We start from the raw sequence: 23,943 nt of genomic DNA on the forward strand, positions 1-23,943 counted from the left end.
AAGAAGAGCAAGAAGAGGAGGAAGAGGGTGAAGGTAATGGTAGTGGTGATGATGAGGATGATGGTAATGAGGAGGAACAACATAAAGGTAATAATGGCGGTGATGATAATGATGATGAGGAGGAAGAGAATGAAGGTAATGATGATGAAAAGGATGAAGGTGGTGATGATGGTAAAACCACTGTTGAGGATGAGGAAGAGAATGCAAAGGAGAAAAATCCGGTAAAGAGGGTTAAGAAGGATGGAACAGATATTGCACCCAGTGCGAGACACGTTCCCGCTACTCATTTGATGTTGCCTCCTCTTCGAGGTGGTAAACTTAGAGGAGAACCTAGAGATGGGGGCAAAGTTCTATTTGGATATCCTGGATCGTGGGCTCATTGCATTAGTGAGACAATCGTAAGAATCCCAAATTTGCTTGCTATTTGATTAGTTGGTGTTAACTTGTTTATGTTTTGTTTTTTAAATACGTGTTTGTTTATGTTTTTTAGGATCATAAGGATGTCGCACTTCTTTTCCGGCACCAATCTTCTTTCAAGAAAATGGAGTTGTGGCTGATAGAAGGTGAATGTGCAAGAGTTAGAGATTTGGTTGAAAACTCAGGTTTGTACAATGCCGTTCTGAACTCTGTGATTGCGTATGACAAGGTCGCAGTATCTAGTTTCTGTGAAAGGTATCACGCTGAAGTCGACACATTCCAACTTCCTTTTGGTGAGATGGCGATAACTCCTGATGACGCAAAACAGATATTAGGGTTGCAGGTCGAAAGAAAATCAACCGGTGAGAAGTTCAAGAGAATGCCTAGTTGGGAAGACATCTATACATGGACCAAGAACTTGTTTGGCTGGGATTCCGAGAAGATTAATGGGCTTTTCGAGAAGGGACCTAAGTACCCTAAGAAAGAGTTCAAACTTGTAGATATTAGGAACATGTTTTCTGGGACAGAAAAGAATATGGAATGTCGCTATGCGGCGGCTGGGTATTTGTTGTATGTCCTTGCGTCGGTTATATTTCCTGACAGCAGAGGTAACCGGGTGAGCGCCAACCTTCTTCAGATTTTGGATCCCTTGGAAGATGTGAGCAAGTACTCTTGGGGGACTGCCATAATTGCACACCTGAATGGTCAGCTTTCTCAGGGATCTCGCAAACTAACTTCTCAAATTAATGGGAATTTGGCTCTAATCATGGTATTGGATTGATGAAAGTTTTCTTATTTTTGTACATTTTAAAAATTGAATTATTTATGTTTATTTCATTAATGGGAATTTGGCTCTACTCCCAAGCTCTTACGGGCAGCCGGCCACAAATTAGAAACCAATATATGTCTTCCTGCACAATGCGCTTTTTGATATTTCTCACTGATATACTTGCCAATCTCAAGGTCTCCAAATTGTTCATCAGCGGCTCCTGTGGGATTAGGGGTGAAAGAAAGTTGCTTCCAAAAAGGATCGATATCTTCAATAGAAATGGGCGACTTGTAACCACCAAGTTTATGTCTACACGGGAGGCCAAGCCACGTCTCAGTTGTACAATTACAGTTCATCATTTTTCCACTTGAAGCTTTCGCTCAAAATCTGTGAAGTTCAGCCATCATATGCTTTATTGCCCACCATGACACTTGGTGCGAAACCCCGCGTAGCAATTGTTTGTCTTCCAGGTATTGCTTCAAAAAACGGTCCTTACTATACTCCATCTGAGTCACTATCTTGCTAAGATCATCCTGGGAGTGCTCATGAATAACTTCCTGTACAGTAACTACCCCACTAGTGTTTTTTCGAAGAATTTTCTTCAAACGTCCATGGGACTGCTCTGCGATACTGGTGGACTCATTTTGGTAGTGTTTGTACTTATTGGTCCATGCATAAACAAACTTCTCCTTCCAAGGATTCAACCAGGTATCTTTGCAATAGTCGACCACCTTCTTATAATCCGTACTCCAAACATCGATGAACTTTTGCAAATTTGCAGAGTACTTTACTTCGGTCTTCGAATGGGCCAAAAGGTCCCAATCTTTGCAAAAATCCTCCCATACATCCCCCTCTTCATCAAATTTTTCCTTGGCTTTCTTTTTCTCTTCCGTTATCTCTTTTTTTGAAAGTTTACTAAGACGCTAGTCTTCCTCCTTGAAACGTTGATTACCCTTTGCAGGTTTGATCTTTTGGATTTAATTCTTGCAATTATTAAAAAGATTCTTTTGGATGTGCCACGTACAAAGAAAATGTTGAGCAAGGGGAAAAACTTGACGAACGACACTCATGAATGCAAAATCCCTATCCGTAAATATAACCTGCGGTGTCTCTTCGCCACGGTAAATCAACCTAAATTGTTCCAAATCCCAAACATAGTCTTCTATTTCTTCCTTTTCCATAAAGCACCATGCCACGGTGAATGATTGCTTATCCTAAGTATGACTAGCCACGTTCAACAATGGCATGTTATACTTTTTGGTTTTATAGGTGCAATATATGAACAAGACATGGTAAAAGCACTGTGCCAAATCCATCATCCTAGGATGGGCAAGAAAAATATGAGTCACTTTGTCGCCCGGACCGACCCTTGTTTGCTTGGCATAGTTATGTTTTTCTATCAACCACTCTGATTGTTGCATAATTAATCTACCATCCCATTCAGTTCTCTTGATCGTTGCTTTGGCAGCGTAGATTGTGGAAAGAATAGACAAGTTTGACTTATCTTCCGCCTTTTGCATTTAGAATCTTAAGGGGCCTACATCGCTTCATCTGCCGAACCTTTTCCATTTGATGTGGTTTCAATCGGGCATATGCTGGGGCCCTAAAAGAGTACTAGGTGGAGGATGGTTGTGACGACCATCCGGAATACTATACATCCACCATAGTAGAGTTTCGGGATGCCTTTTGAAAACAATCCTGAAGGGGCATTTTATCTTCTTCGACGAAGTTTTGTAGACCCTCGTCGTCTTCTTCACATACTTGTAGTTCTTCCCTTTGTGACTTTCTTCCTTATCCCCCGCTCTCTCGCATACCATCTCCATTTGCTTACAATCAACGTGTTTGCTTTGAACAATTACGCACATATTCTCTTTTGCCTTGGAAATAATCCATTCCTTGACCTCAGCCTTTGTTTTCCACGTCTACATTAAACAAATAACACGTTCATTATAAAACACTAATTAAACAATTTTCGTATGGATATACATTGACTCAAACAATAAAAACGTACCAAATCGGTCATATATGCTTGGGAGTATCCGGGCCGACAGTGTGAGGGTTCAGGTTGAGAGCTCACCCGTACAACCAACTACAAAAAAGAACAACAAAAAAGTATAGGGTCGTCACTCTGTAAGATGTTAATATGACGACCCAGATCGTCAGCATAATTTACAGGTGAACGACTCTTTAAGTCGTCACCCAGATTTTCTGTAGACCAAACCCTTTTCTCGATGTATGACGACTCTTTTTTATAAAGTGACGACTCTACATTGATAGATATAACCAACTCTGCCCAGTTTTCACCTTGAATCGTCACCTTGTATACATATAAAATAACGACTCTACGAGTCGTTCTCTGGTACATGTGAAGAGTCGTTTGGTTTTAATCTTTACGGATTAACGATTCATGTTAGTGGTTGCATTTATTTTTGAATTTAACTCAACCAAATGTGGTTGAGGCAGTTTGGTCGCTCCATTCTATATAGAGGCCCATATCTCACCTATTCCATATCAAAACCCTAATTATCAACCTCCTCTTCTCCTTCTCATTTAATTACCATTTAAGAGCAAAAAAAAGAGAAACATCATGACTCCATTCACTAATGAAGAGAATTGTGCCATTACAAGAGCTTGGAAAACAGTCACTAACCACTTTGAAAGTCTAGACAAAGACATTGATGAAACATCGGATGCTTGGTGGAACCGCGTATTCATCGTTTTTGTGGCGTTGGACGGAAATTGCAACTCAAGGTCTTTGAAACAAGTCAAGGAACGCTTCCAGAAGATACAATTCGAGTGTGATGTTTTGAAAAGAGAACTTAAGGCTGTTAGGGAAGCCTTTCCGGATATGTTGAGTGTTGTAAGAGTAAGTATTTGAACAAGAGGTAAAACTTATAAAAAGCTTTGATCGATACTAACTAAGTATATTTGCATTTTCAGTTGGGGAAGGCGTATCGCTATTATGAGGAGCTTCGTGGGGAAAAGTTTGAGCTCCACGATTGCTACTTTATCTTGGAAGGCACTAGATATAACTACGCCATATATGATTAAGTGTATAAGTGCACCTTTATTATCTATTGTATTTCATTTCCTTCAATGCAACGCTATGCGAGATGTATGCCTTTTACGATTCAATGAAATGATTCTATGAAATCAAAAATTATGAGAATCTAGTGCAAGGGTCGTTATTTTATATAACTAATCAAACTAACGACTCTAAAAGAAATTAGTAATTGATAGCTAGGATCGTCATTTCATATGACTACATGTATGACGACCCTAAGTGTTACTTTTTACAGAGAGTTTTGGTTTTAGAGTCGTCAATGTGTAAACAAAACAACAAAACGACTCTAAGTGACCTAGTTAAAAAGGGTCGCCAATGTTTAGCACACTATCCTAACGATTTTTCATAACCTGGAAAAGTTGCAGGTTTGAGTCGTTATTGGTAGTGTCAATATACTGACGACCTTAGAGAGTCGCTTGGGTATACACCCCCGACTATGACGACCCTTTCTCTGAGTTGTTCCATAGTGTGGATGATTCGACCACTTGGAGCACCATTCCGACAATTTGAAGAGTATAGGAAGTTTACCTGATTGTTTTGGCCTTGGGGTTCCTCATTTTGAGTGTTGGTTCCTTCATCTTGAGCAATGGGATCTTCATTCCAACCATTGTTCATGCCTTCCTCTATCAACATCTCCTCATCAAACATCCAACCCATATCCTTAGTTGAGACAATCTTACCATCAACACAATCATTATTGTTATTTGAAGCTTCACCAATCTCATTCCCTCCACTTGAATCACCCATTTGTAAAAACCCTAGGTTTTCCTCTCAAAACTCCTCCTCTTCTTCTCAACACATAAAACACATTTTCCATAATTTTTTTCCTAAAATCAGATTTTAATCTAAATACACTTACCACACTAATCAAACTAATTAATTCCTAATACTAATCATATAAGGGCAGTTTTGCCATTTAGAAAATATTTTTTTAAGGGGTGACCCAAATTAGGATTTGGTGATCTTTTTTGTCCCGTAATACATGGCCCCCAATTGAAAGTTATGGCCCCCAATTAAGCTAGGAATTCTAAATATACTGATAAAAACTTATATTTAAATTAGAAGTACGTGGTTGCACTTATATTGAATCATAGTTGGATTAAATATATATATCCAAATGCACTTGAATTCAACTCTCTTAATGAATAATAGAAATGGAAATACATTACCCCAAAACCCTTTAATATATGCACTCTCGTTTGAGCATCTAACAAAATCATTGGATACTCAAAGGAGTGAGACGACGACTGCCCATATTACAAAATACAGATCACGAAACTTGATGATCAAATTAAGCAAATAACAAATAAATTATGATTCATTAATAAAAAGAAAATCACTGGATGACTGAAGTAGGAGCACCCATGTTTCTCTTCCTTATTCAAGGGCATTTGGGTCCTCCTTTCTTGGTCCTCTTGAGGTCATAACAAGCGCAGACAAATCTATACCCAGAGGTACCTGGGGGAACGCATCTACATGCCTTGCAGCAACTCATGCAGCCTGCCATGCAAAAATCGAAACGGTGCTTCGTTTTGCTGCACCTATATGCGCATCTCCCGTAGCATTCTGTTGGTGACAACCATTCGTAATTGTTAGGTGCCGAGCCCGATAAATCTAGAAGAGTAAACTTGAGGAGAAAAATGATTTGCAAAATTAATATTCGTAATTGACTTACGAGCTGGTTTCACGGTTCCTGGTCCGTATTTTCTCTGATTATTTTTTGCAAGAAACAGGGTAAGCTAATTACAGTCGGATTCGTGAACTTAAAAAAAAAAAAAACTGGGGAGAGAGAGATGGAAGGAGAACACACCTTTAGTCCTTTGGCTGAAACCTGCAAAGAAGTCAATGAAACAAGGAATTCATTAACAATGAAGAAAGCGGTGATTAATGGAGGAAAAATAGAGAGTCAGATCAGTAGAGCTTCATTTTAGTCGCAAGTAGAATGTGGCGATTGGCAAAGAAATTAACCAGAGAAAGCAAAAAAAAAAAAAAAAATAGCTACTAGCTTTACTACATGCGAGACTCAAGAAGGACAGTTCTACAAAAGATGAGAATTAGGAAGAGTTATAAAGTACGGTGGATCGTTTATACCTGAGTGGATTCGAGCATGGAGACGACAAACAAAGCCAAAAGCAAGAGAGCAACAAACTTCACCATGTAGCTGATAGCCATTTCAACAGATTGAAAAAAATTATACAGAAGAAATATTAGAACTGCAGAACCAGGCAGAAAGAACTGTTTTTCTTTTGGAGTATGAAATAAAGAAACAGTCAGTTGTATTTATAGATGTTTTTCTAAGCTCCCCTTGAGATTAATTCTGTCTTGGGGGTTCTTCACAAGAAAGATTATATTTGATTTGTTAATTAGTTTTTACCGAGAAAATACAGAATAAACGCTGACATACGCTTGCTAGTTGTTGGTAAAATAACTTCCCATAACTAATTTCTATCGAAAACCTAGGTTGACTTTAAATAGCATCCTTAGTATTTAAGTTCACAGACATAATTTCTATTGATGTCTAAATGTCGCATAGTTTTTATTTTTTCTATTTGGGCAAGCATTATGATTTGCTTTGTTAGCGAATTCTGGCAATTCTTATGATATCAGAATTTATTAACATGTGGTAGTTAGTTAAGTCATTCATGGCTTGCGATAATTACGTAGTGCTCACAAGCTTGCGACAACATGGTATGTGACTTTTTCCGGGCGGTTACCTGGTTTCTATATTTAGGCAGTTCCTAAAAATTATGGAAAGTTGAATTTGATCATCTGTCCCGGTGTTTTTGTTAGAACTTAGAAACACCGTTTAAAGTTTCTAGCTCTTCCCATTTTTAAAATCACAAAATTGATTAAAAAAATCAAAATCAATAATTCATTGGTGAAAAAACATGTAAAATTTGATATTGTTTAAATGGACGAGAATGTGAAAATAGCCAGGATGTAAACAGTCATCATACCCATATTCAATTTTTTTTTATTTTTAATTTACATCAGGATGCATCGAGTTTCATCCTCGCTCTATTTTAAGTTTAAGTCAGGACGAATCCAGTTTCATTCTTGCTATTTTTTTGGTGTCCATTTCACCCATATTAATTTTTACTCGTCCATTAGAACCATGTTTTAAAAATATTTTTTCCGCTTTTAAAAAGAACAAAATCAAAACAAAACTAAAGCAAAGGAAAGAAAAAAAAAAGAGAAATGCTCCATCTACCGTATATTGCTACCATGAAAAATCCCGAGAAGGGATTGGACTGCCATTGAGACTATCAATGGGTAAAACTATAAAAATGAGGCCCGGGCATTTGTTTGAGGAGAGATTTTTAACAGGATCGCTAGTAAAAAAAACAAGAATATTTGTTTTGACTTTTGACATGCAAGTATGCAAATCTCTGAAAATAAGAGAACATATTATACTCCCTCCTCGTATTTCTAATTACACCAAAGTCAAAAATCACATCGCACAATTTCTCGCTCCTTTACAATGAGTAGCATTGAAGCTCCCGTAATTGGTACTTGAGAGAAATCAACTAGGAGAGGAGTCCGGAAACCGCAGGATCTATGTTCATATTTGGCGGTTACATCTCAGGTTTCACACTGCTTTTGCAATGTCTAGAACTGAAGCTGCAATCAAGACTTCATAGAAGACAAGACAACCTACCGGATAGGGTGGGAAACCAAGGGATGCATGTTTTACATTCAGCAATTACATTGACTAGAAATCGCATTTTTTATCTGGTGATAAGTGGTCATCTCCACGAGCCACACACCTATTGTAGGAAACAAGGAATGATATTTGAGGCGCTCTTCTCGCCTCACCACGTTCTTATCATTCCGTTTATCAGAAAAGTCTTCGCGCCAAATCTGCTTATATATGAACAACATTTAATGACATTTTTCCGTACGTAAAATGATAACAAGACGCATTTGCATACATCATAATGCATGCATGCATGTGGAGATGTTGTGAAAGCACATGGGGTTATCTTCTTCTTCTTCACATGAGATTATACTGTATCAAAATTTAGTCAAGGTTTTCGCCAAATTTTAAAAACATTTAATCATTATCGCATATGCTTTGGAAATTAGACGCGATAATCGAAGACATTACTGATAATTGATCTGTTCTCTCGAATTATGCACTACTTACTAGGTAACGTTATAGATTTATAACCTAGCTTAACTGGGGACATCAGAATTAAGGGGGCCATGCACTAGAGGACAAAAAAAGGTCACCAGAACCTAATTTGGGTCACCCCTTATAAAAATATTTTTTAAATGGCTAAAATGACCCTAAATGATTAGTGTTAAAATTTAATTAATTAGTGATAATCTTACTTAATTAGAGTTTAATTTTTTCTTTCCAGATTTTTTGTCTGCAATTTTTAGTCTAACATTTTTTTTGCCCAGATAGTATGAAAAATCATCAAGGTATTAAAAATTTTCATTGACGACCCTCAACAGTCGTTAATGTTTAGACTGTTTAAGTGACGACTATAAACTGACGAAGATTCATTAATGGCGGAAATGTACGACAGTTTTGGGTCGTCATGATAAAAATGATCAATTCACTGACGACCCTTTGGAAGGGTCGTTACTGTTTTGGTTACGCATTTGACGACATAAACAGTCGTTAATGTTTTAGAAATGTCGTTATAGACTGTCGTTAATCTCTAAAAAGAGTCGTTAGTGTATGACAGTTTAGAGTCGTTATTGTTTTGATCAGGATGTATATGACGACCATAAACTGTCGTTAATGTCGGTGAAGGGTGTTAATGAGGGTCATTACTTGGAAAAAAAATATTAATCAAGGATAAAATAGTATATTCATCTTCCGATTTTTACATCCCTGTGAAATTTGGGGACAAACAAAATTCCATGACCCCTAATTAAAAGTTATGACCCCCAATTAAACTAGGATTTATAACTAGGTGCACAAATAGTCAAGTACAACTATATAAGCTGAGCTAGTTATCAGACGAAATGTGGAAGACGCAAAGATGATGTTTTTTATGGTAGTGTCAGTGGTAGAACCGACACTACCCTTTTCCCTCGTGATCATCGCATAACCGATGTGCTTTCCTCCATTGGTATGATCTAGGTCTTTGAAACTGTTTTCTTTTCTGACCATATTTTGGTAGAAAGACGGTTCCATCACATAACCCAATTGACAATAGCTTTTTTGTTTTTTCTTTCTTTTTCTTTTATTAATTTTTTTTGAATCGATAAAGAAAGATACATTGATCAAAAAAGAAGAGGTACAAAGAAGCTTGTATCACCCTTAAGAATACAAAAAAAAAAAAAAAAACAAAGCAAAAAGAAGTTACAAACAACTTCTTGAATTATAGAGAGCTAAAGTAAATTCTAGGCCAACTAGAGATTACATCTTGGAAAGAGGGTGTTTGAAAGTCCTGAAAAACTAAACAAGGATTAAAAAGATAATACTTTATCTTCCGTTGAACAACAACTGTAGAGATAGTTTTGTTTTGAGAAACTCTATTATTCTTTGCAAGCCAAATTCCCCAAAGAATTTCCGCACATATCATGGACCAAATATGATATTCCTGTTTTGAGTTGAAAGCCACATTCCAAGAAAATAACATTGCAAAAATGTTATCAGGAATAGTGAAACGCCAATTCAACTTCTATTTGAAATAAGCTCAAATTTTCTCAACAAACTCACAATGAAGAGAAAGATGATTCGTTGTTTCAGTTGAGAACAAAAGAGACATCTTTGAGAGACTTCAATGCCTCTCCCTGCTAACATATCCATAGTGGGTACGCTGTTTTGAGCCAGAGTCCATGATAAGAAGCAAATCTTAGGAGGACATTTCAGTTTCCATATGTAATTGAAAATATGAGAAAGATCATTGTCAGTAGAATCTTGAGAGAGAGAATCATAAGTAGACTTCACGGTGAAAATTCCTTTGCTACCAATATCCAAAAAATTTCATCTCCTGCAGTGATATTAAGAGAAACCAACTCCGATCTTCTTTGTAACTCTTCAAGTTCAGATGTAACATTACTGTTTTTTCTTCCAGGTAATTCCAAGTTCCATTGATGCTCTTCCACTTGAAAATTTTCTGCTACAGTTTTATTCTTAGCTCTTGAAACTGCAAAAAGGTTTAAAATTTTCAAATACAAAGGTACATCCAAAAGTTGATACCCATACTTAGATTTGAATTTTACATGGCTTCTAAATAAAAAGTTACATTACATAATGCCTTTCCAAACTGATTTCCCATAAGAACACTTAGAAAATCTTAGAGAACCAAAATAAGTCAGACCCATATTTCTCATGCACAATTTCCCTCCATAATACATCCTTTTCTGTTGCAAACCTCCAGTGCCATTTAGTTAATAATGCTTGATTCATTTTCTAGAGACTTTTAACACCCAACCCACCAAATTTCTTCTTTTTATTAACTTTCGACAATCGTACTTCCGAGATCGTTGTTTCGTTCTTACATGGTTTAGGAAATGATCCGTTGGCATAATTGTTCTTATATTGTTTCATAATTTCGATGTTGATTTCTGAAAAATTTGAAAATACCAATAAATTTTAAACTAATTAATATTTTGGATTATGTTTTCTTTGCAGTGCTTTACATTCTTATTAAAAATGAATGCATTCTGAGATGCCAAAGCTCATTGTTTATCGATTCCATTATTTTCTAATCTCAAAATTTGTTGTCATTTTCAATGCCAAAGAGTTCATTTTTCTTACTTTATTTTTTTATTTTTTCTTTTTTTTGCTGATTTTCTGGTGAGAAAACTCCGTCAAGTTTGTCTTCATCCCTCGGTAACCAACCAACAAAACCACGTCTAGCCGATGGTGCAACTTGGTTCAGTGGGTCCCTTCGAGGACATCCAATAAAATTGGAACGATACAAAGATGATTAACATGGTTCTTGTTCATAAATGTTTCTAATTAACAAAAAAGAAAAAAAAAATTGGCTCAGTGGCAAGAGAAAAACTTGAATAAAGAAAACAGAGATATTACACACACCGTGCGTTATATCCCGAGAATGCACCGACTTTCACAGCCCTTATCGGAGGAAAATAGTGGGATGAGGTTTGGGTTTGTTTCTCTCTGAGATTTCTGGTGTATAAATCTCGGTGAATCCATCATTCTCGTAAAGAAAATGCTCGAGAGATAGCTTAGATTATCTGGAAATATCTTATCAAGTACTCACCGAGTTATTGACTAGATATGTAGGGCTAGACGGAAATTACCAGCCTCAGTGACATTTTAGAAAAGTTGAAAAAATACACGAGTAAGTTATTTAATCGAATTCGGCAGCGGTGCCAGTTTAAGCTATTTTCCAAAAAACAAAAACTTCGACCCATTCGGTTCCGTAACAATATTTAATTTACTGCCGGCCCTATGCTTTATTTTATTTTATTTTTTATTTTCTTGGTAACTCGGCCCTATGCTTTATCTTGTAGATACTTTGTGTCGCGACAAATTAGAAGCAGAAAACATATTGCGAGTTGCGACAAGCCGGCAACAGATTGGACGAAATCCATTTGGTAACCTTGACTTTGAGTATATATTACAAGACCATTTACATACTCAGAGGGTTAACATGGACAGTATTTGCCCATCACAAAATAAAGATCGTCCGAACTTGGTGATCAGATACTGGGAAAATGCGGATCTGGAGAACTAACTCAACAATGATAGAAGATGACCACTGGATGAATAAAAACACACACTACCACTTACAATTCACAACATGAGACTACCACCAACATTATTAAATAGTCTTCGAGTAGTCAACCATCACATTAGATGGCATAATTTTCTCCATTCATCAAGGGCATTTTGGTCCTCCCTTTTTGGTCTTCTTGAGGCCGTAGCAAGGGCAGACCTCTCTGTAGCCAGTAGTACCTGGGGGCACACACTTGCATGAATGGCAGCAACTCATGCAACCTGCATTGCAGAAATCGAAACGGTGCTTCGTCTTACTGCACCTTGTTCTGCATCTCCCCGCGCATTCTGTTAGCACCCCATAACAGAAACAGAATAGGTATACTAAGTCAGATATCTAATAATTCCAGCAGTCAAATCCAATAAATTAAGAAGGCGAAATTGGGGGATAAAAAATCTAATTGGGGATAGAGGAAAAAGACAAAAACTGGATCCAAATATCAAATCAGGGTCACCCCTTCTCTAAGTATTTTTTTAAATCCTAATTTACCCTCACTAATCAGGTTTAGTGGTTAATAATAATTAGTAAAAATCTTAAGTATATGTTAAATGATTAGTGTGTATTTATATTTGTATTTGGGTGAATGAGATGAGAGTAGAAAGATGACAATTTTGAGAGGGAACTTTTTTGCTGAAAGTGGAGGACGATTGTGAAGAAAGAATTGCTGCTAAGAGGTTGAAAATTAAATTTTTTTTTCTTTGAATCCACCATTGTTGCAGCTGAAATAGCTCGGTGTCGGTATTGTATTCAACTGAAAAAACCATGCCGGCATTTGTTGGAAATTTTCATAAATGTATGCCACTATCCGGGGGGTGTCCGGGGGGCGTAGCCCCAACGAGACTTTATCTCGTTACAAAATTTTCTGGTTTTTATCTTCAAAACCTAAATTTTTTGGTTTTAATCAGTCCATTTCCGGCACAGTCAGTTAATCCTCGAGCATGCCGGTATCTATGCCGGCATAGTATGTTGCTTAAATTTCTATGCCGGCACATGATGAAAAGTATCCAGGAAATTTCAAATTTTTTTCACTTGACTACCGGCATTGATAGATTTCTATCGAGCATGCCGGCACTCAGTTCCGGCATTGAATGTTAGTTACCAAGTATGCCGGCACCATTTTCCGGCATGGTCTTCATCAATTCCGGCATGATATTCATCACTTCCGGCGATGTAATTTTTTTTTATTTCCGACATGGTCTTCATCACTATCGGCATGCTCTTCATCTATGTCGGTATGGTCTTCATCACTACCGGCATGGTCTTCATCTATGCCGGCATTGGTCTTCATCACTTCCAGCATGTCTTCATCATTTCCGGCATGGTATTCATCAATACCGGCATGGTCCGCATCGCTTCCGAATGATAAAAAAAAGAAAAAAAAATCGTTTTCAAGGGAGTGGGGAAATGGGGAAAATTCAAAAGGGAAGAGAATTTGAAAGGGAGTGGGGAAAATTTAGAGTTTGAAAGAGAGTAGGGAAAACTCTAATTTGAAAAGAAGTGGGATAAATGAGGATATGATTTTGTTTTTTGATTTTAAGTTTTTTGATTTTTATTTTGAGTAAAGGGTATTTTAGTATTTTCATATCCAAAATCATCCCTTAACACACACCATGGGTTGGGGGAAGTAATCTATATCCCCCAATTGGGTTTTTTATCCCTCAATTTCGCGTTCTAAATTAATTGTTCTACTCTGATTGTTACTAAGGAGTAAGCCGTAAACAACACTGATTAGTTAACAATATCTGGTATTTCTTTGGAGGAAAAAAAAGATGAAAAAGGGAAAGAAAAAAAAAGAAGCAAAACTTACGGGCTGGTTGCACGGTTCCTGGTCCGTAATATTTCTTCAACAATGCAGCATAGCTCTGATTATTTTTAAATTTGAATTCACAAAATAAAATGAGAGTAAGTTATTCACAGTTCAAAACCGGGAGGAAAAAATGAAATAAAGAAAGAAAGCGAGACAAAAGTAGAACATACCCCTAATCCTACTGCCGAGACCTGCAAGTAATAGATAAGAAAATTTGAAGTTAAGTAGAATCAATAGATAATGTTTTGTCGCGCACAAGATGAGATATAAAAGGAGAATAAATTTCATGCAACACATTCTATTCATACTAAAAATGGGCAGTACGAAAGTAATATACATATGCTAGTTTTAAAAAATACTGGCCTTTGCATAACTCAATGTTGAGCTATCAACAAATGTGAAACCTGGATTTGGGAGAAGTTACATTTTTAAAAAGGTTATAAAAATTGTACCTGAGTGGACTCGAGCATGGAGATGGCAAACAGTGCGAAAAGCAAGAGAGCAGCAAACTTCACCTTGCAGCTGATCGCCATATTCGATTCCAAATTATCAAGAGAAGGAATACTAAAATTTAAGAGGCTGAAAACGAAGACAGAAGTGAGAAAGAAAAAAACTGTTTACCAATTGATGATGAGAAAAGCTTGTCAACTGTCACTACTTATAGATGATTTCTGGGGACTAATTAAACATGGCATTATTTGTTGCTCGAAAGGTCTTGCGCAGGAAAGAGCTAACATTACAGACTTGCTGATTTCTTCTTATTTATTTAACTAATTAATAAAGGATACTACAAACTCTCTCCTTCTCCAACTGAAATACCATTAAGTAGTACTTTATTCTCACGGTTCAGGCTAATCTCGAGGGCGCTATTTCGGGCTCACCATGTTCTAGACCTCACTGCGTTAACTCGATTATTACAGAAAGTCTTCCCTCTAAAATGATTTAAATATCATTCCCTCCCACAATGAACATTAAATGAAAATTGTTATGCTAGTATAATTGTAGTTATGGAAGTACATGCATACATGTGAAGTCGAGGTTGTGACTTGTGATAGCACATGTGAAATTCCACATTAAATCCCATACTACATGCATAATCTTAGTCAGTGAGATTTAATAACATCCATGGTAATGATAAACACAAAGTTTCATTAACAACAAATGAAGGTTATTATAGTGGTTAAATACTAATCATCAACAGATTAATAGATTAATGGCACTAAGCAGGAAAAAGAAAAGGAAAACATCTAGATTACAAAACAAGGTCCCGACAAGTTACGCAAGATAATGCACGGTCCAGATTTGTTCAGAGTAGATAACTCTAAGATTGTCATCGTGACATGAATTTTTTGTTGGAATTTTGGATCAAAATTATGTTTGAGTAAAATATTGATTTTCATTAAAATACCAAGAGATGTATCTTTTCATCTATAAAACACTAAGTTATGAATAGGTGTCATGGAGAGTCATTTTTGGCCATGGTGAGTCGCTCTTGATGAAGAGACACTTTGTAGAGTCAATATTGACTCTATATAAGCCCATCAAGTTGTTTTGTATGAGTTTTTACAAGTTTTTTGAGAAGAAAGAAAAGAAGTCTTTATGTCAAGAGTTAGAGTCATTAAGAGCACACTAGTTGTCAACATTCGTCGGTCGGCCTAGTAGAATTGTAGTGCTATTTACTATAAGGCGTGACCGCTGTATCTTGGAAGGTGACATCCGTAGAACCGTGAGCATTGTATGGGGATGAATTGTCTTTAAGATTGTTGGAAATATGCGGTTTCGGTTTCTCAGAAATCATGTTACTGCAACAAACAAAATACTAACAAAAAGAAAGTTAAAAAGACTTATCGGATTACCTCGCCTCGATCAACCAATCCGATAAGTCTTTCTAACTCTCTTTTTGTTAGTATTTTGTTTGTTGCGGTAACATGATTTCCGAGAAACCGAAACTGCATATTTCCAACATTTTTATAAATGGCAAATGTGAATGAAAGTTAGAAACACATCCAACGGTCTTAATTTGTTTACGTTATTATTATATCACCAATTTTTCTTAATTAATGTTTTATTAATTTCTCACGATACTGTCTCATTAATCATCGTAATAAAAATAATTTTAATACTAATGGAAAATAATTGCATAGACATAAGGGGGTTTCATATCTTTTGTTCTACTTTATCCTTGTACCCCTACCCCAACCATTCATAAAATGTTACATTCCTCTATTTTTAATAACGATATAATTCGATGTTGTTATTTAATTAATTGATAATTAAAAAGAAAACTAAAACTCATCTCATCTTTTTATCGAAAAGGTTCAGAATTTAAAATTTTCTTTATCTATTCGTTTTCTATGATCGGTTTTTCTTTTTTGTGTTATTATTTTTACATATTACAACTTCACTCAAGTATTTATTTAAAATAATAAAAAATCATATTTATTATAATGATCATGGATGAAAGTCTCTCCTTTTATCTTCTTTGGATATTAATGAAATCCAATGCCGACCTTTTTAGTTCTTTTTTTTTTTTGCTCAATCAATTCATTTTTCATTATTCATTGTAGAAAAATTACAAACTAAACGTTTTCATCAAAAAAATAGACAAGATACAAAACCAAGAAAAACATGAAACTGAATAAAATTAAGCTTATAAAGCAAACCCAAGCCCATAAGGTTCAGCAGAACCTATAGTATACTCTGTCAGGAGATTCCATTGCTGACAAAAAATTTGGTCTAGTAGTAAAGATTTGACTCACCTCCCTCTCTAAACCTACACCTCTCTTTGCAAGTGAATCTACAGAGAAGTTTATTTCTCTCAAGCTATGTACAAATTGAATATTCCTTAGTAACTTTTATATTCTTTTCCATCTTGTCATAATGAACCAAGGTAGTTTCCCTGAGGTGTAAGCTTTAACTGCTGCACTTGAATCAGAGTGAATGCATATACTAATCTTATTATTTATCAATGCCCATTCTTCTGCTGCAACAATAGCCATAACTTCAACAATGAAGTTTGTTGCTATACCCAAACCCATAGCTTCAACATAGATAAACTCACCTTGATCACTTCTGCACACAAATCCATAACCTGCAATACTAGGATTCCCCCTAGATGCACCATCACAACATATCAATGTATGATTTATTGCAGGGAGAAGGAATCTTACCTCCACTATCCTCTGCATTTTTATTGGTTGACTCTTCAATTCAAAATTCTTGAAGATCGTGAAATCATAGTTGCAATCCCACATTAATCCTTTTATTCTTACTGCACAGTCCTTTGTATACTGTTTTATTCTTCTTTTGAACTTGTTCACATCCAATTTTTCATCATCAAAGCATATCATGTTCCTAAGGAACCATAGTTCCATCATTTTTATTGAAGCTACCAGGATCCATAAATCTTTTACAGCTCCACTTTTATGTTTAGCAAAATATATCACATCTTCATAAGACTTAGGGTTGCAAAACCGAAATATCCCACCAAGTCATTCCCAGATTAACTGGCTAAAATTGCAATACCATAATATGTGTTCAAGGTTATCAGAATTATTCCCACACATGTAACATTTTGAAGCAAGACTGAAACCCTTACCTTGCATTTTCTCATCAGTCGCACATATACCCCTCACCAGCTTCCACACATTACTAGAAGTTGTAGGATGTAAAACTGAATTTCATACATTCTTAGCCCAATCAACCTAATTGTAATACAATCTTATCAATTCCACTACTGATGATACAATAAACTCACCAGACATAGTACCAGACCAAATCCTTGTGTCTTCTTTCCTTGAAATAATAGGGAGTTCATTCACCTGAAAATATTGGAGCATTCTTTGAGGAACTAGCCATTCACCATCTACAATTAGGTCAACCACCTTCATATTAGCATTTTGCATAATATATTCATCATTTGGGTAAAGTTCCAAAAGAGGTTTTTCTTTGATCCAAGCATCCCTCCATACTGAGATTTGGTCACCATTGCCTGTGATCCATCTTGTATTTTGTCTTACTTCATCAATAACCCATTTTAAACCATTCCATATTGATGACTTCTTATACCCTGAAATCCATTCTCCATTTACAGTGTAAAATTTTGCCCTCATAAACCTGGCCCATTCTGCATCAGAAGTCTTTATTTTCCACACCATTTTCATTAACAATGATTTATTGATCACTTCCATCCTCCTTATACCAAGTCCCCCCTCCTCCAGTGGTGCACAAGTTCCATCCCACTTAAGAGTTACACATTTTCTATCATATGGATCTCCAGTCCATAAGAAATTCCTTATAAATCTTTCACAAATCTTCACGACACTTACATGCCACTTATATATTGACATATTGTAGATTGGAATGCTACTTAATATAGATTTGATTAATGTGATTCTATCTTTAAAATACATCATTTTACCAATCCATCTTGCAAGCCTATCCTGTAGCATTTCCACCACCACCCATACAATGCTTGTTTTCTCTCTTCCAGGATGTAAGATTACTCCCAAATATTTATCTGGGAACTGAGAATGATTCATCTGACATTTCACAGCAATTTGTTGTTTCCTTGTTTCACTAACACCACCCACAAACAGTTTACTCTTCATTTGGTTTGTTACTTGACCTGAGGATGACTGATAATCTTATAAAAATTTCATCACCTTTTGAATATTTCTTTTATGACCATTAAAGAACGAAAAGACATCATCAGCAAATAAGAGATGGGTGGGGTGCACACCTCTGATGTTTACCATTGGCATTATTTTATTTTCCTCTACCATTTTACTCAAGCTCCTACTCAGTGCATCTTCAGCTATGACAAAAAGGATTGGTGACAATGGGTCACTTTGCCTCAATCCTCTACTCACCTAAAAAAACCCACAGGTCCACCATTGATCAAAACTGATATTCTTGCTGACATAAACAACTGGTAACCACTTCACACAATTTTGTGAAAAGCCAAATCTTCTCATGACTTCAAATAAAAATTCCCAACTCAGGGAATCATATGCTTGAGTGATATCTAGTTTTAGCCATACGTTCCCCCATCTCCTCTTAGTATCAATCTCATTTATCATCTCAGATGCCAAGACTATCTGCTCATGTATTACCTGCCTTTTAGAAAGGCAACTTGTTGTTCTGATATAACCTTCCCCATCAATCCATACATCCTAGTAGTCATAATTTTTGTGAAAATTTTGAAACTGAATCTAAGGCCTATAGGTGTAAATTGATTTGGTCTTCTAGCACCCTTAAATTTTGGAAGTAGAAATAAGAAGTTAGAATTTAGACCTCTTGGGATGAAACCTCTTTTCCAGCGATATCTGATAGAATTTATTACTCCTCCCTCTATAAACTCCCAAGCATATATGTAGAAGAAACCTGGAAATCCATTTGGATCAGGAGCACTATCAGCATTCATTGAAAAAACTGCCTCTTTAATCTCTTGTGTTGAAGGGATATCCTCTACCATCTTGTTGTCTTCTGAAGACACTACTTTAGGAATTGCATCAAAAACACCATCAATAAAATTAACCTCTTTAAATTTAAATTTGTCCTTAAAATAATTCTCCAAAGTGGATGCAACATATACTGATCAGTTATAATATCCCCAGACTCATCTTCAAGCTCTGTTATAGCATTTGCAGTATGTCTAATCTTAATTGAAGTATGAAAAACCTGGTATTTGATGCACCTTCCTTTATCCAGTGTTCTCTTGACTTTTGCTGAAGTATAGATTGATGTTGTTGTGTCAGAATATCTTGTCTTCCTCTAGCCATGACCAGATTATTCAACAAGATAATATTACTTGGGTCTTTATCTGATACCAGAGTAGCATTTAAAACCTCTCTTTCTACTTCAGCTAATTTAACTCTAACATCCCCAAATACACTCCAATTCCACTCCTTAATTTTCACTTTCAGTTTCTTCATTTTTTGCATAAAAACAAAAATAGGATTACCACTCATCTCCTTATTCCACATTTCCTGTATTACTCTCTTGAAATCTTCATGTTCAAGTCAAACTTTTAAAACCCTAAATGGCACATTTTTGGCTTAGGAACCATTAAACAAGAACCCAATAAAGGACTATGATCATATACACTTCTCACTCCAACCTTATAACTCCAATCTAGGTATTTTTCAATCCATTTTAAATTGTAAAAATCCCTATCCAAGGTACAGACAATTCTTTTACCACCTACTCTATTGTTACACCAAGTATATTGCAGACCTGAATTAGGTGCTTGTATTAAACTGCATGCATTCATAGCTTCATGAAAATCTTGCATTGCTACCCTCAGAGGATCCCTACCACTCATATGCATTTAAAACTGTATTAAAATCACCAATTAGCATCCATGATAAATCCATATTACTAGCTAATTCCAATTCAGTCCATAATTCTCTTCTATCCACTGTCAAAGAAGCAGCATGTACTCCAGAAACAAGGACACCTCCCACATTTATAGTAATTACTTGTTTTGTAATGGATACTATTGTTGGAGTTGTGATTGAAGCATTCCAGAACAACCAAATATTTCCTTTTCCCCCATTAACTGAGTTATGAATTATCTTGTGATCCATACCAGCCAGCTTCAAACTTTTGCAATCTTTAGAATTCCATTTTATTTTTGGTTCCACCACCCAAACTAAAGTAGGACTAAAATTCTTACTAAACTTCTTAATTTGTCTTTGGCTTTAGGTCTCCTTAAGCCTCTGACATTCAAAAATATTATCTTCATTTAGTAATGTGACATGATCATAATAGTATGATCATAGTATTAAGGAATTAGACTACGAAGTATAACGCTTATCTTTTGCACTTCGTAGATATGACATCGACCTAATCTTGTATATATTGTTATCATTAGGTGAATGGGTTATAGTGAAGATTTCATCCTACGAAACAATGTTTTACATTTGTTTAAAGGAAGTACATTCATGAACTTGTTTCGTGAATCGAAAGAGAAATCATTAGGATTATTGGTCTTTCTATTCATTGCAAATCTCTGGATGACCAATATGTGTGAGATGGTAGAACCGATCTTAACTTAGATTATGTATCTTGTTATAACTAATCACAATGCCTGACTTATGATTTGGTATGACTAGTTTTTATTAGTTGGTATAACTGATCCTAAGTAATCACCATGTGATGGTATGATCGATCCTTGTAATTGGTGTGACCGATCCTAGTAATTGGTGTAACCGATCCTAGTAATTAGTGTGACCGATCAAGAGTGTTATGTGACCGATCCTTGTAATTGGTAACTGGTCCTGGTGACTAGTGTGACCGATCACAAGTAATACCATGTACAGATGGAACCGATCCTTTTAACTGGTGTAACTGATCCTAGTGACTGGTGTGATCGATCACAAGTGTTTCCATATTTAGGTGTAACCGATCTTAGTGATTGGTAGAACTGATTGAACCCATGTATGTAATTTGGTATTTGATCAATCACATAGTAGTCTTGGAATACAGGAGAACCAATTCTCAACTTGTTTGGAAGTATGGTATAACTGATTCCAAGAATGAAAATCCATGTAAATATGAAATAAGGATTTGCAGTGAAAAGATGTCAACATACCTTGAACACGAGCAGTAACTCTTATCATTTATTGTTCAAAGATATTCCTTAGTACTCAAGGTGATCCAATGCCGAAATAAATTAAGAATTTTTTAATTAAGATTTTTGATTTTATATACATTAATTACCAACAATTAATGTGTAGCTCTAGAAAATAAAAATTAGTAATGTGCATTTACTAGTTGGAGATTTTCTATTGAGAGATTTCAGAAATATTGAACAAGCATTTATTGGAATTAACCGAATTTTTCCATTCATTGCATATCTTGAGAATATTTTCGGTTTTCGAAATTCCTTGGTGTCCAAACATCCTTGGTCTATATATAAATTCCTAAGTTTGCATTTCTAGCAAACCATCATAAGAGCCAGACAAACTTCATTTCTTGTTTTTTCTGGTGGAGCCGTCTATTCGGAGAGGAAAGTATCCTAATTAGGTGAAATCTCTTACGGCCGCTCGTTTAAAGACTTCTGCAGGAAATTATATAATTGCAGTGTTATTAGTTTTCGATTTATTTGATTGACTAAAGGTTTTTGAAACTTTGATTGCACCTAGTTTGTTTATTCTTGAGAATATTCTCTTTTGATATAAGATTCACTCAAACTAGATCGAAGTATCGACGAGATCTTTGGAATTGTTTTAGATCTAAAGACATCTTGTGATAATCCATTGTTAACAGACTTTGTTTTGTGCGTGATTGATCACAAGAGATTTAAGTGGTGTTGTGAAGGTTATTAAAGATTAAAGAAGATTTGAAGACGAATAATATTTCTTATTGGTTTTCATATCTTGTGACTTTGTGTGCACAAACCTTGATCGGCTGAGATCCAAGTAGAATCCGATTTATTCGATTGATTAGCTGCATGAGATCGACATTCTCAATATATCTTTTTGGGATTTATTTTGATTGAGTGTGAATCTAGACTTGACTATTTTGGTAGTTAAAGTTAGATTGATCTAACCAGAAAAAGGAGTTTATTAGATTAAATGGAAGAGCCTTTGTCAACGACTCATCTAAATATTTAGCAAGATTGATTAGAGTGGTTACCAAACAGATTCTTCCTTTGCTGCTTAGAATACGATCCAAAGGACTTCCTATTCACGTGCGTGACTCTAGAATTCGAAGGCGCAGGGATACTGAGGGAACTAAGTAGCTAGGGCTAGTCTGCTTGGTCTCAACTATACGAAGTTGGTTTAGATTTTGTATTGCGGCTTAATTCTGAGAGTATTCAAAACTGGTCTCGGTCCCGGTTTTTTTTGCATTTGCGGTTTCGTCGTTAACAAAATATTTTTGTGTCTTTTACTTTGATTTCCGAATTATAATTGTTTATTATAATAAAGTAAAATACACATATACGTTAACTCTGATATACTTGATAGTGATCCTATAGAGTTTGGTTATTACCGAACCTATTATCACGTATCACACTTTGATTGTCGTATCATCTCGATCTTGTATCCATAGTCAATCACACAAGTTATCTTGTTGTCATATTGTCTCGATCTCGTATCCATAGGCGATCACACAATGTGTGAATACCGAAGTTGTTGTATTGTCTCGACTTTGTCCATAGACAATCTTTCTTGGTAAGAGGACTTATAAGTTAATAAATAAAAGATTTTGGTGTATTTGGGTACCCTCTTCTTTTCACATTTTAAGGAAATCATCATTACTTCAAATCCTAAGTTAGCTGAAGATTTTCTTAGTCACGTTAAGCTTGTTATTACTCCTCAAGATAACGACAGATTAACATTCATGCCTTCTGAAGCAGAAATTCTATATACTCTTAAAAGTACGGTTCCATGGAAGTCCCCTGGGCCAGATGGGTTCCCTCCTGGTTTTTATTTAACACAGTAGGACGTATTAAAAAAATGATATTGTCTGTATGATTCAAGATTTCTTCAAGAGTGGTTTCCTCAGCAAGAAGATCAATCAAACAAGACTAATGCTAGTTCCTAAAGTCAAAACACCAAGCATTCCGTCTGATTACAGACCAATTGCACTATGCAAAACTTCTTATAAGCTAATATCTAAGCTTATTGCTAGAAGAATGAAAAGCTTACTGGATAAAGTTATCTCGCCTCGTCAATCTGCTTATGTGTCGGGAAGACTTATCTCAGACACATCTCACTTGCACATGAAATCGTTCATACTTTAAAAAGGACGAAAAGTGGTGATGGTTTCTTAGCTTTGAAGCTCGACATGTCGAAAGCCTTTGATAGGCTTGAATGAAGTTTTATTCTGAGGTTATGAGGAGAATGGGTTTTGGGGAGCATTTTTGTAGTCTTATCTCTCAGTTCGTCTCTACAACTGAGATATTAGATTTTATAAATGTATCTCCTTGCTCTCCTTTTCATCCTTCAAGAGGGATCAGGTAAGGAGACCCAATTTATCCTTATCTCTTCATTATTGCCATGAAAGCTTTCTCAAGATCCATGGTAACATCTGAATTTTTTAAGAAGATAAGAGACATCAAAATAGCAAGAAGAGCACCTCCAATAGGTCACTTACTATTTGCAGATGATTGCTTAATATTTCTAAAAGCTAATTTGGATAATATTCAACATCTACAGAATAT

The 23,943-nt window shown here is 35.8% G+C and overlaps 3 protein-coding genes and 1 non-coding gene across 5 annotated transcripts; 2 read left to right on the forward strand and 2 right to left on the reverse strand.

The window, feature by feature from the left end:
- Window positions 1-290: 290 nt before the first annotated feature.
- Window positions 291-1,198, forward strand: LOC113357263 (protein MAINTENANCE OF MERISTEMS-like). Its single transcript, XM_026600653.1, has 2 exons — window positions 291-398; window positions 491-1,198. The coding sequence occupies exons 1-2, from the start codon at window positions 291-293 to the stop codon at window positions 1,196-1,198; spliced, it is 816 nt and encodes a 271-aa protein (XP_026456438.1).
- A 4,180-nt stretch (window positions 1,199-5,378) lies between these two features.
- On the reverse strand, window positions 5,379-6,502 carry LOC113326495 (gibberellin-regulated protein 5-like). The gene is made up of 4 exons (XM_026574216.1): window positions 6,342-6,502; window positions 6,061-6,081; window positions 5,926-5,959; window positions 5,379-5,816 (listed from the first exon to the last, which is right to left on the reverse strand). The coding sequence occupies exons 1-4, from the start codon at window positions 6,420-6,422 to the stop codon at window positions 5,632-5,634; spliced, it is 321 nt and encodes a 106-aa protein (XP_026430001.1). The 5' UTR covers window positions 6,423-6,502; the 3' UTR covers window positions 5,379-5,631.
- A 4,599-nt stretch (window positions 6,503-11,101) lies between these two features.
- Window positions 11,102-11,203, forward strand: LOC113341313. The gene has a single exon (XR_003355884.1). It is a non-coding gene; the product is annotated as a U6 spliceosomal RNA (small nuclear RNA).
- Window positions 11,204-11,836: 633 nt separating this feature from the next.
- Window positions 11,837-14,481, reverse strand: LOC113326503 (gibberellin-regulated protein 6-like). Of its 2 annotated transcripts, XM_026574225.1 has the most exons (5): window positions 14,391-14,481; window positions 14,222-14,291; window positions 13,940-13,960; window positions 13,770-13,824; window positions 11,837-12,249 (listed from the first exon to the last, which is right to left on the reverse strand). In XM_026574225.1, exons 2-5 carry the CDS (start codon window positions 14,237-14,239, stop codon window positions 12,065-12,067), a joined length of 279 nt encoding a protein of 92 aa, XP_026430010.1. In that variant the 5' UTR covers window positions 14,240-14,291; window positions 14,391-14,481; the 3' UTR covers window positions 11,837-12,064. The 2 variants fall into 2 exon arrangements, with proteins under 2 accessions (XP_026430010.1, XP_026430008.1); XM_026574223.1 differs by lacking the exon at window positions 14,391-14,481 and having other exon boundaries at window positions 14,222-14,390.
- Window positions 14,482-23,943: the final 9,462 nt, after the last annotated feature.

Source organism: Papaver somniferum, chromosome 1 (genome assembly GCF_003573695.1).
Source record: "Papaver somniferum cultivar HN1 chromosome 1, ASM357369v1, whole genome shotgun sequence".
NCBI classification, from domain to species: Eukaryota; Viridiplantae; Streptophyta; class Magnoliopsida; order Ranunculales; family Papaveraceae; genus Papaver; species Papaver somniferum.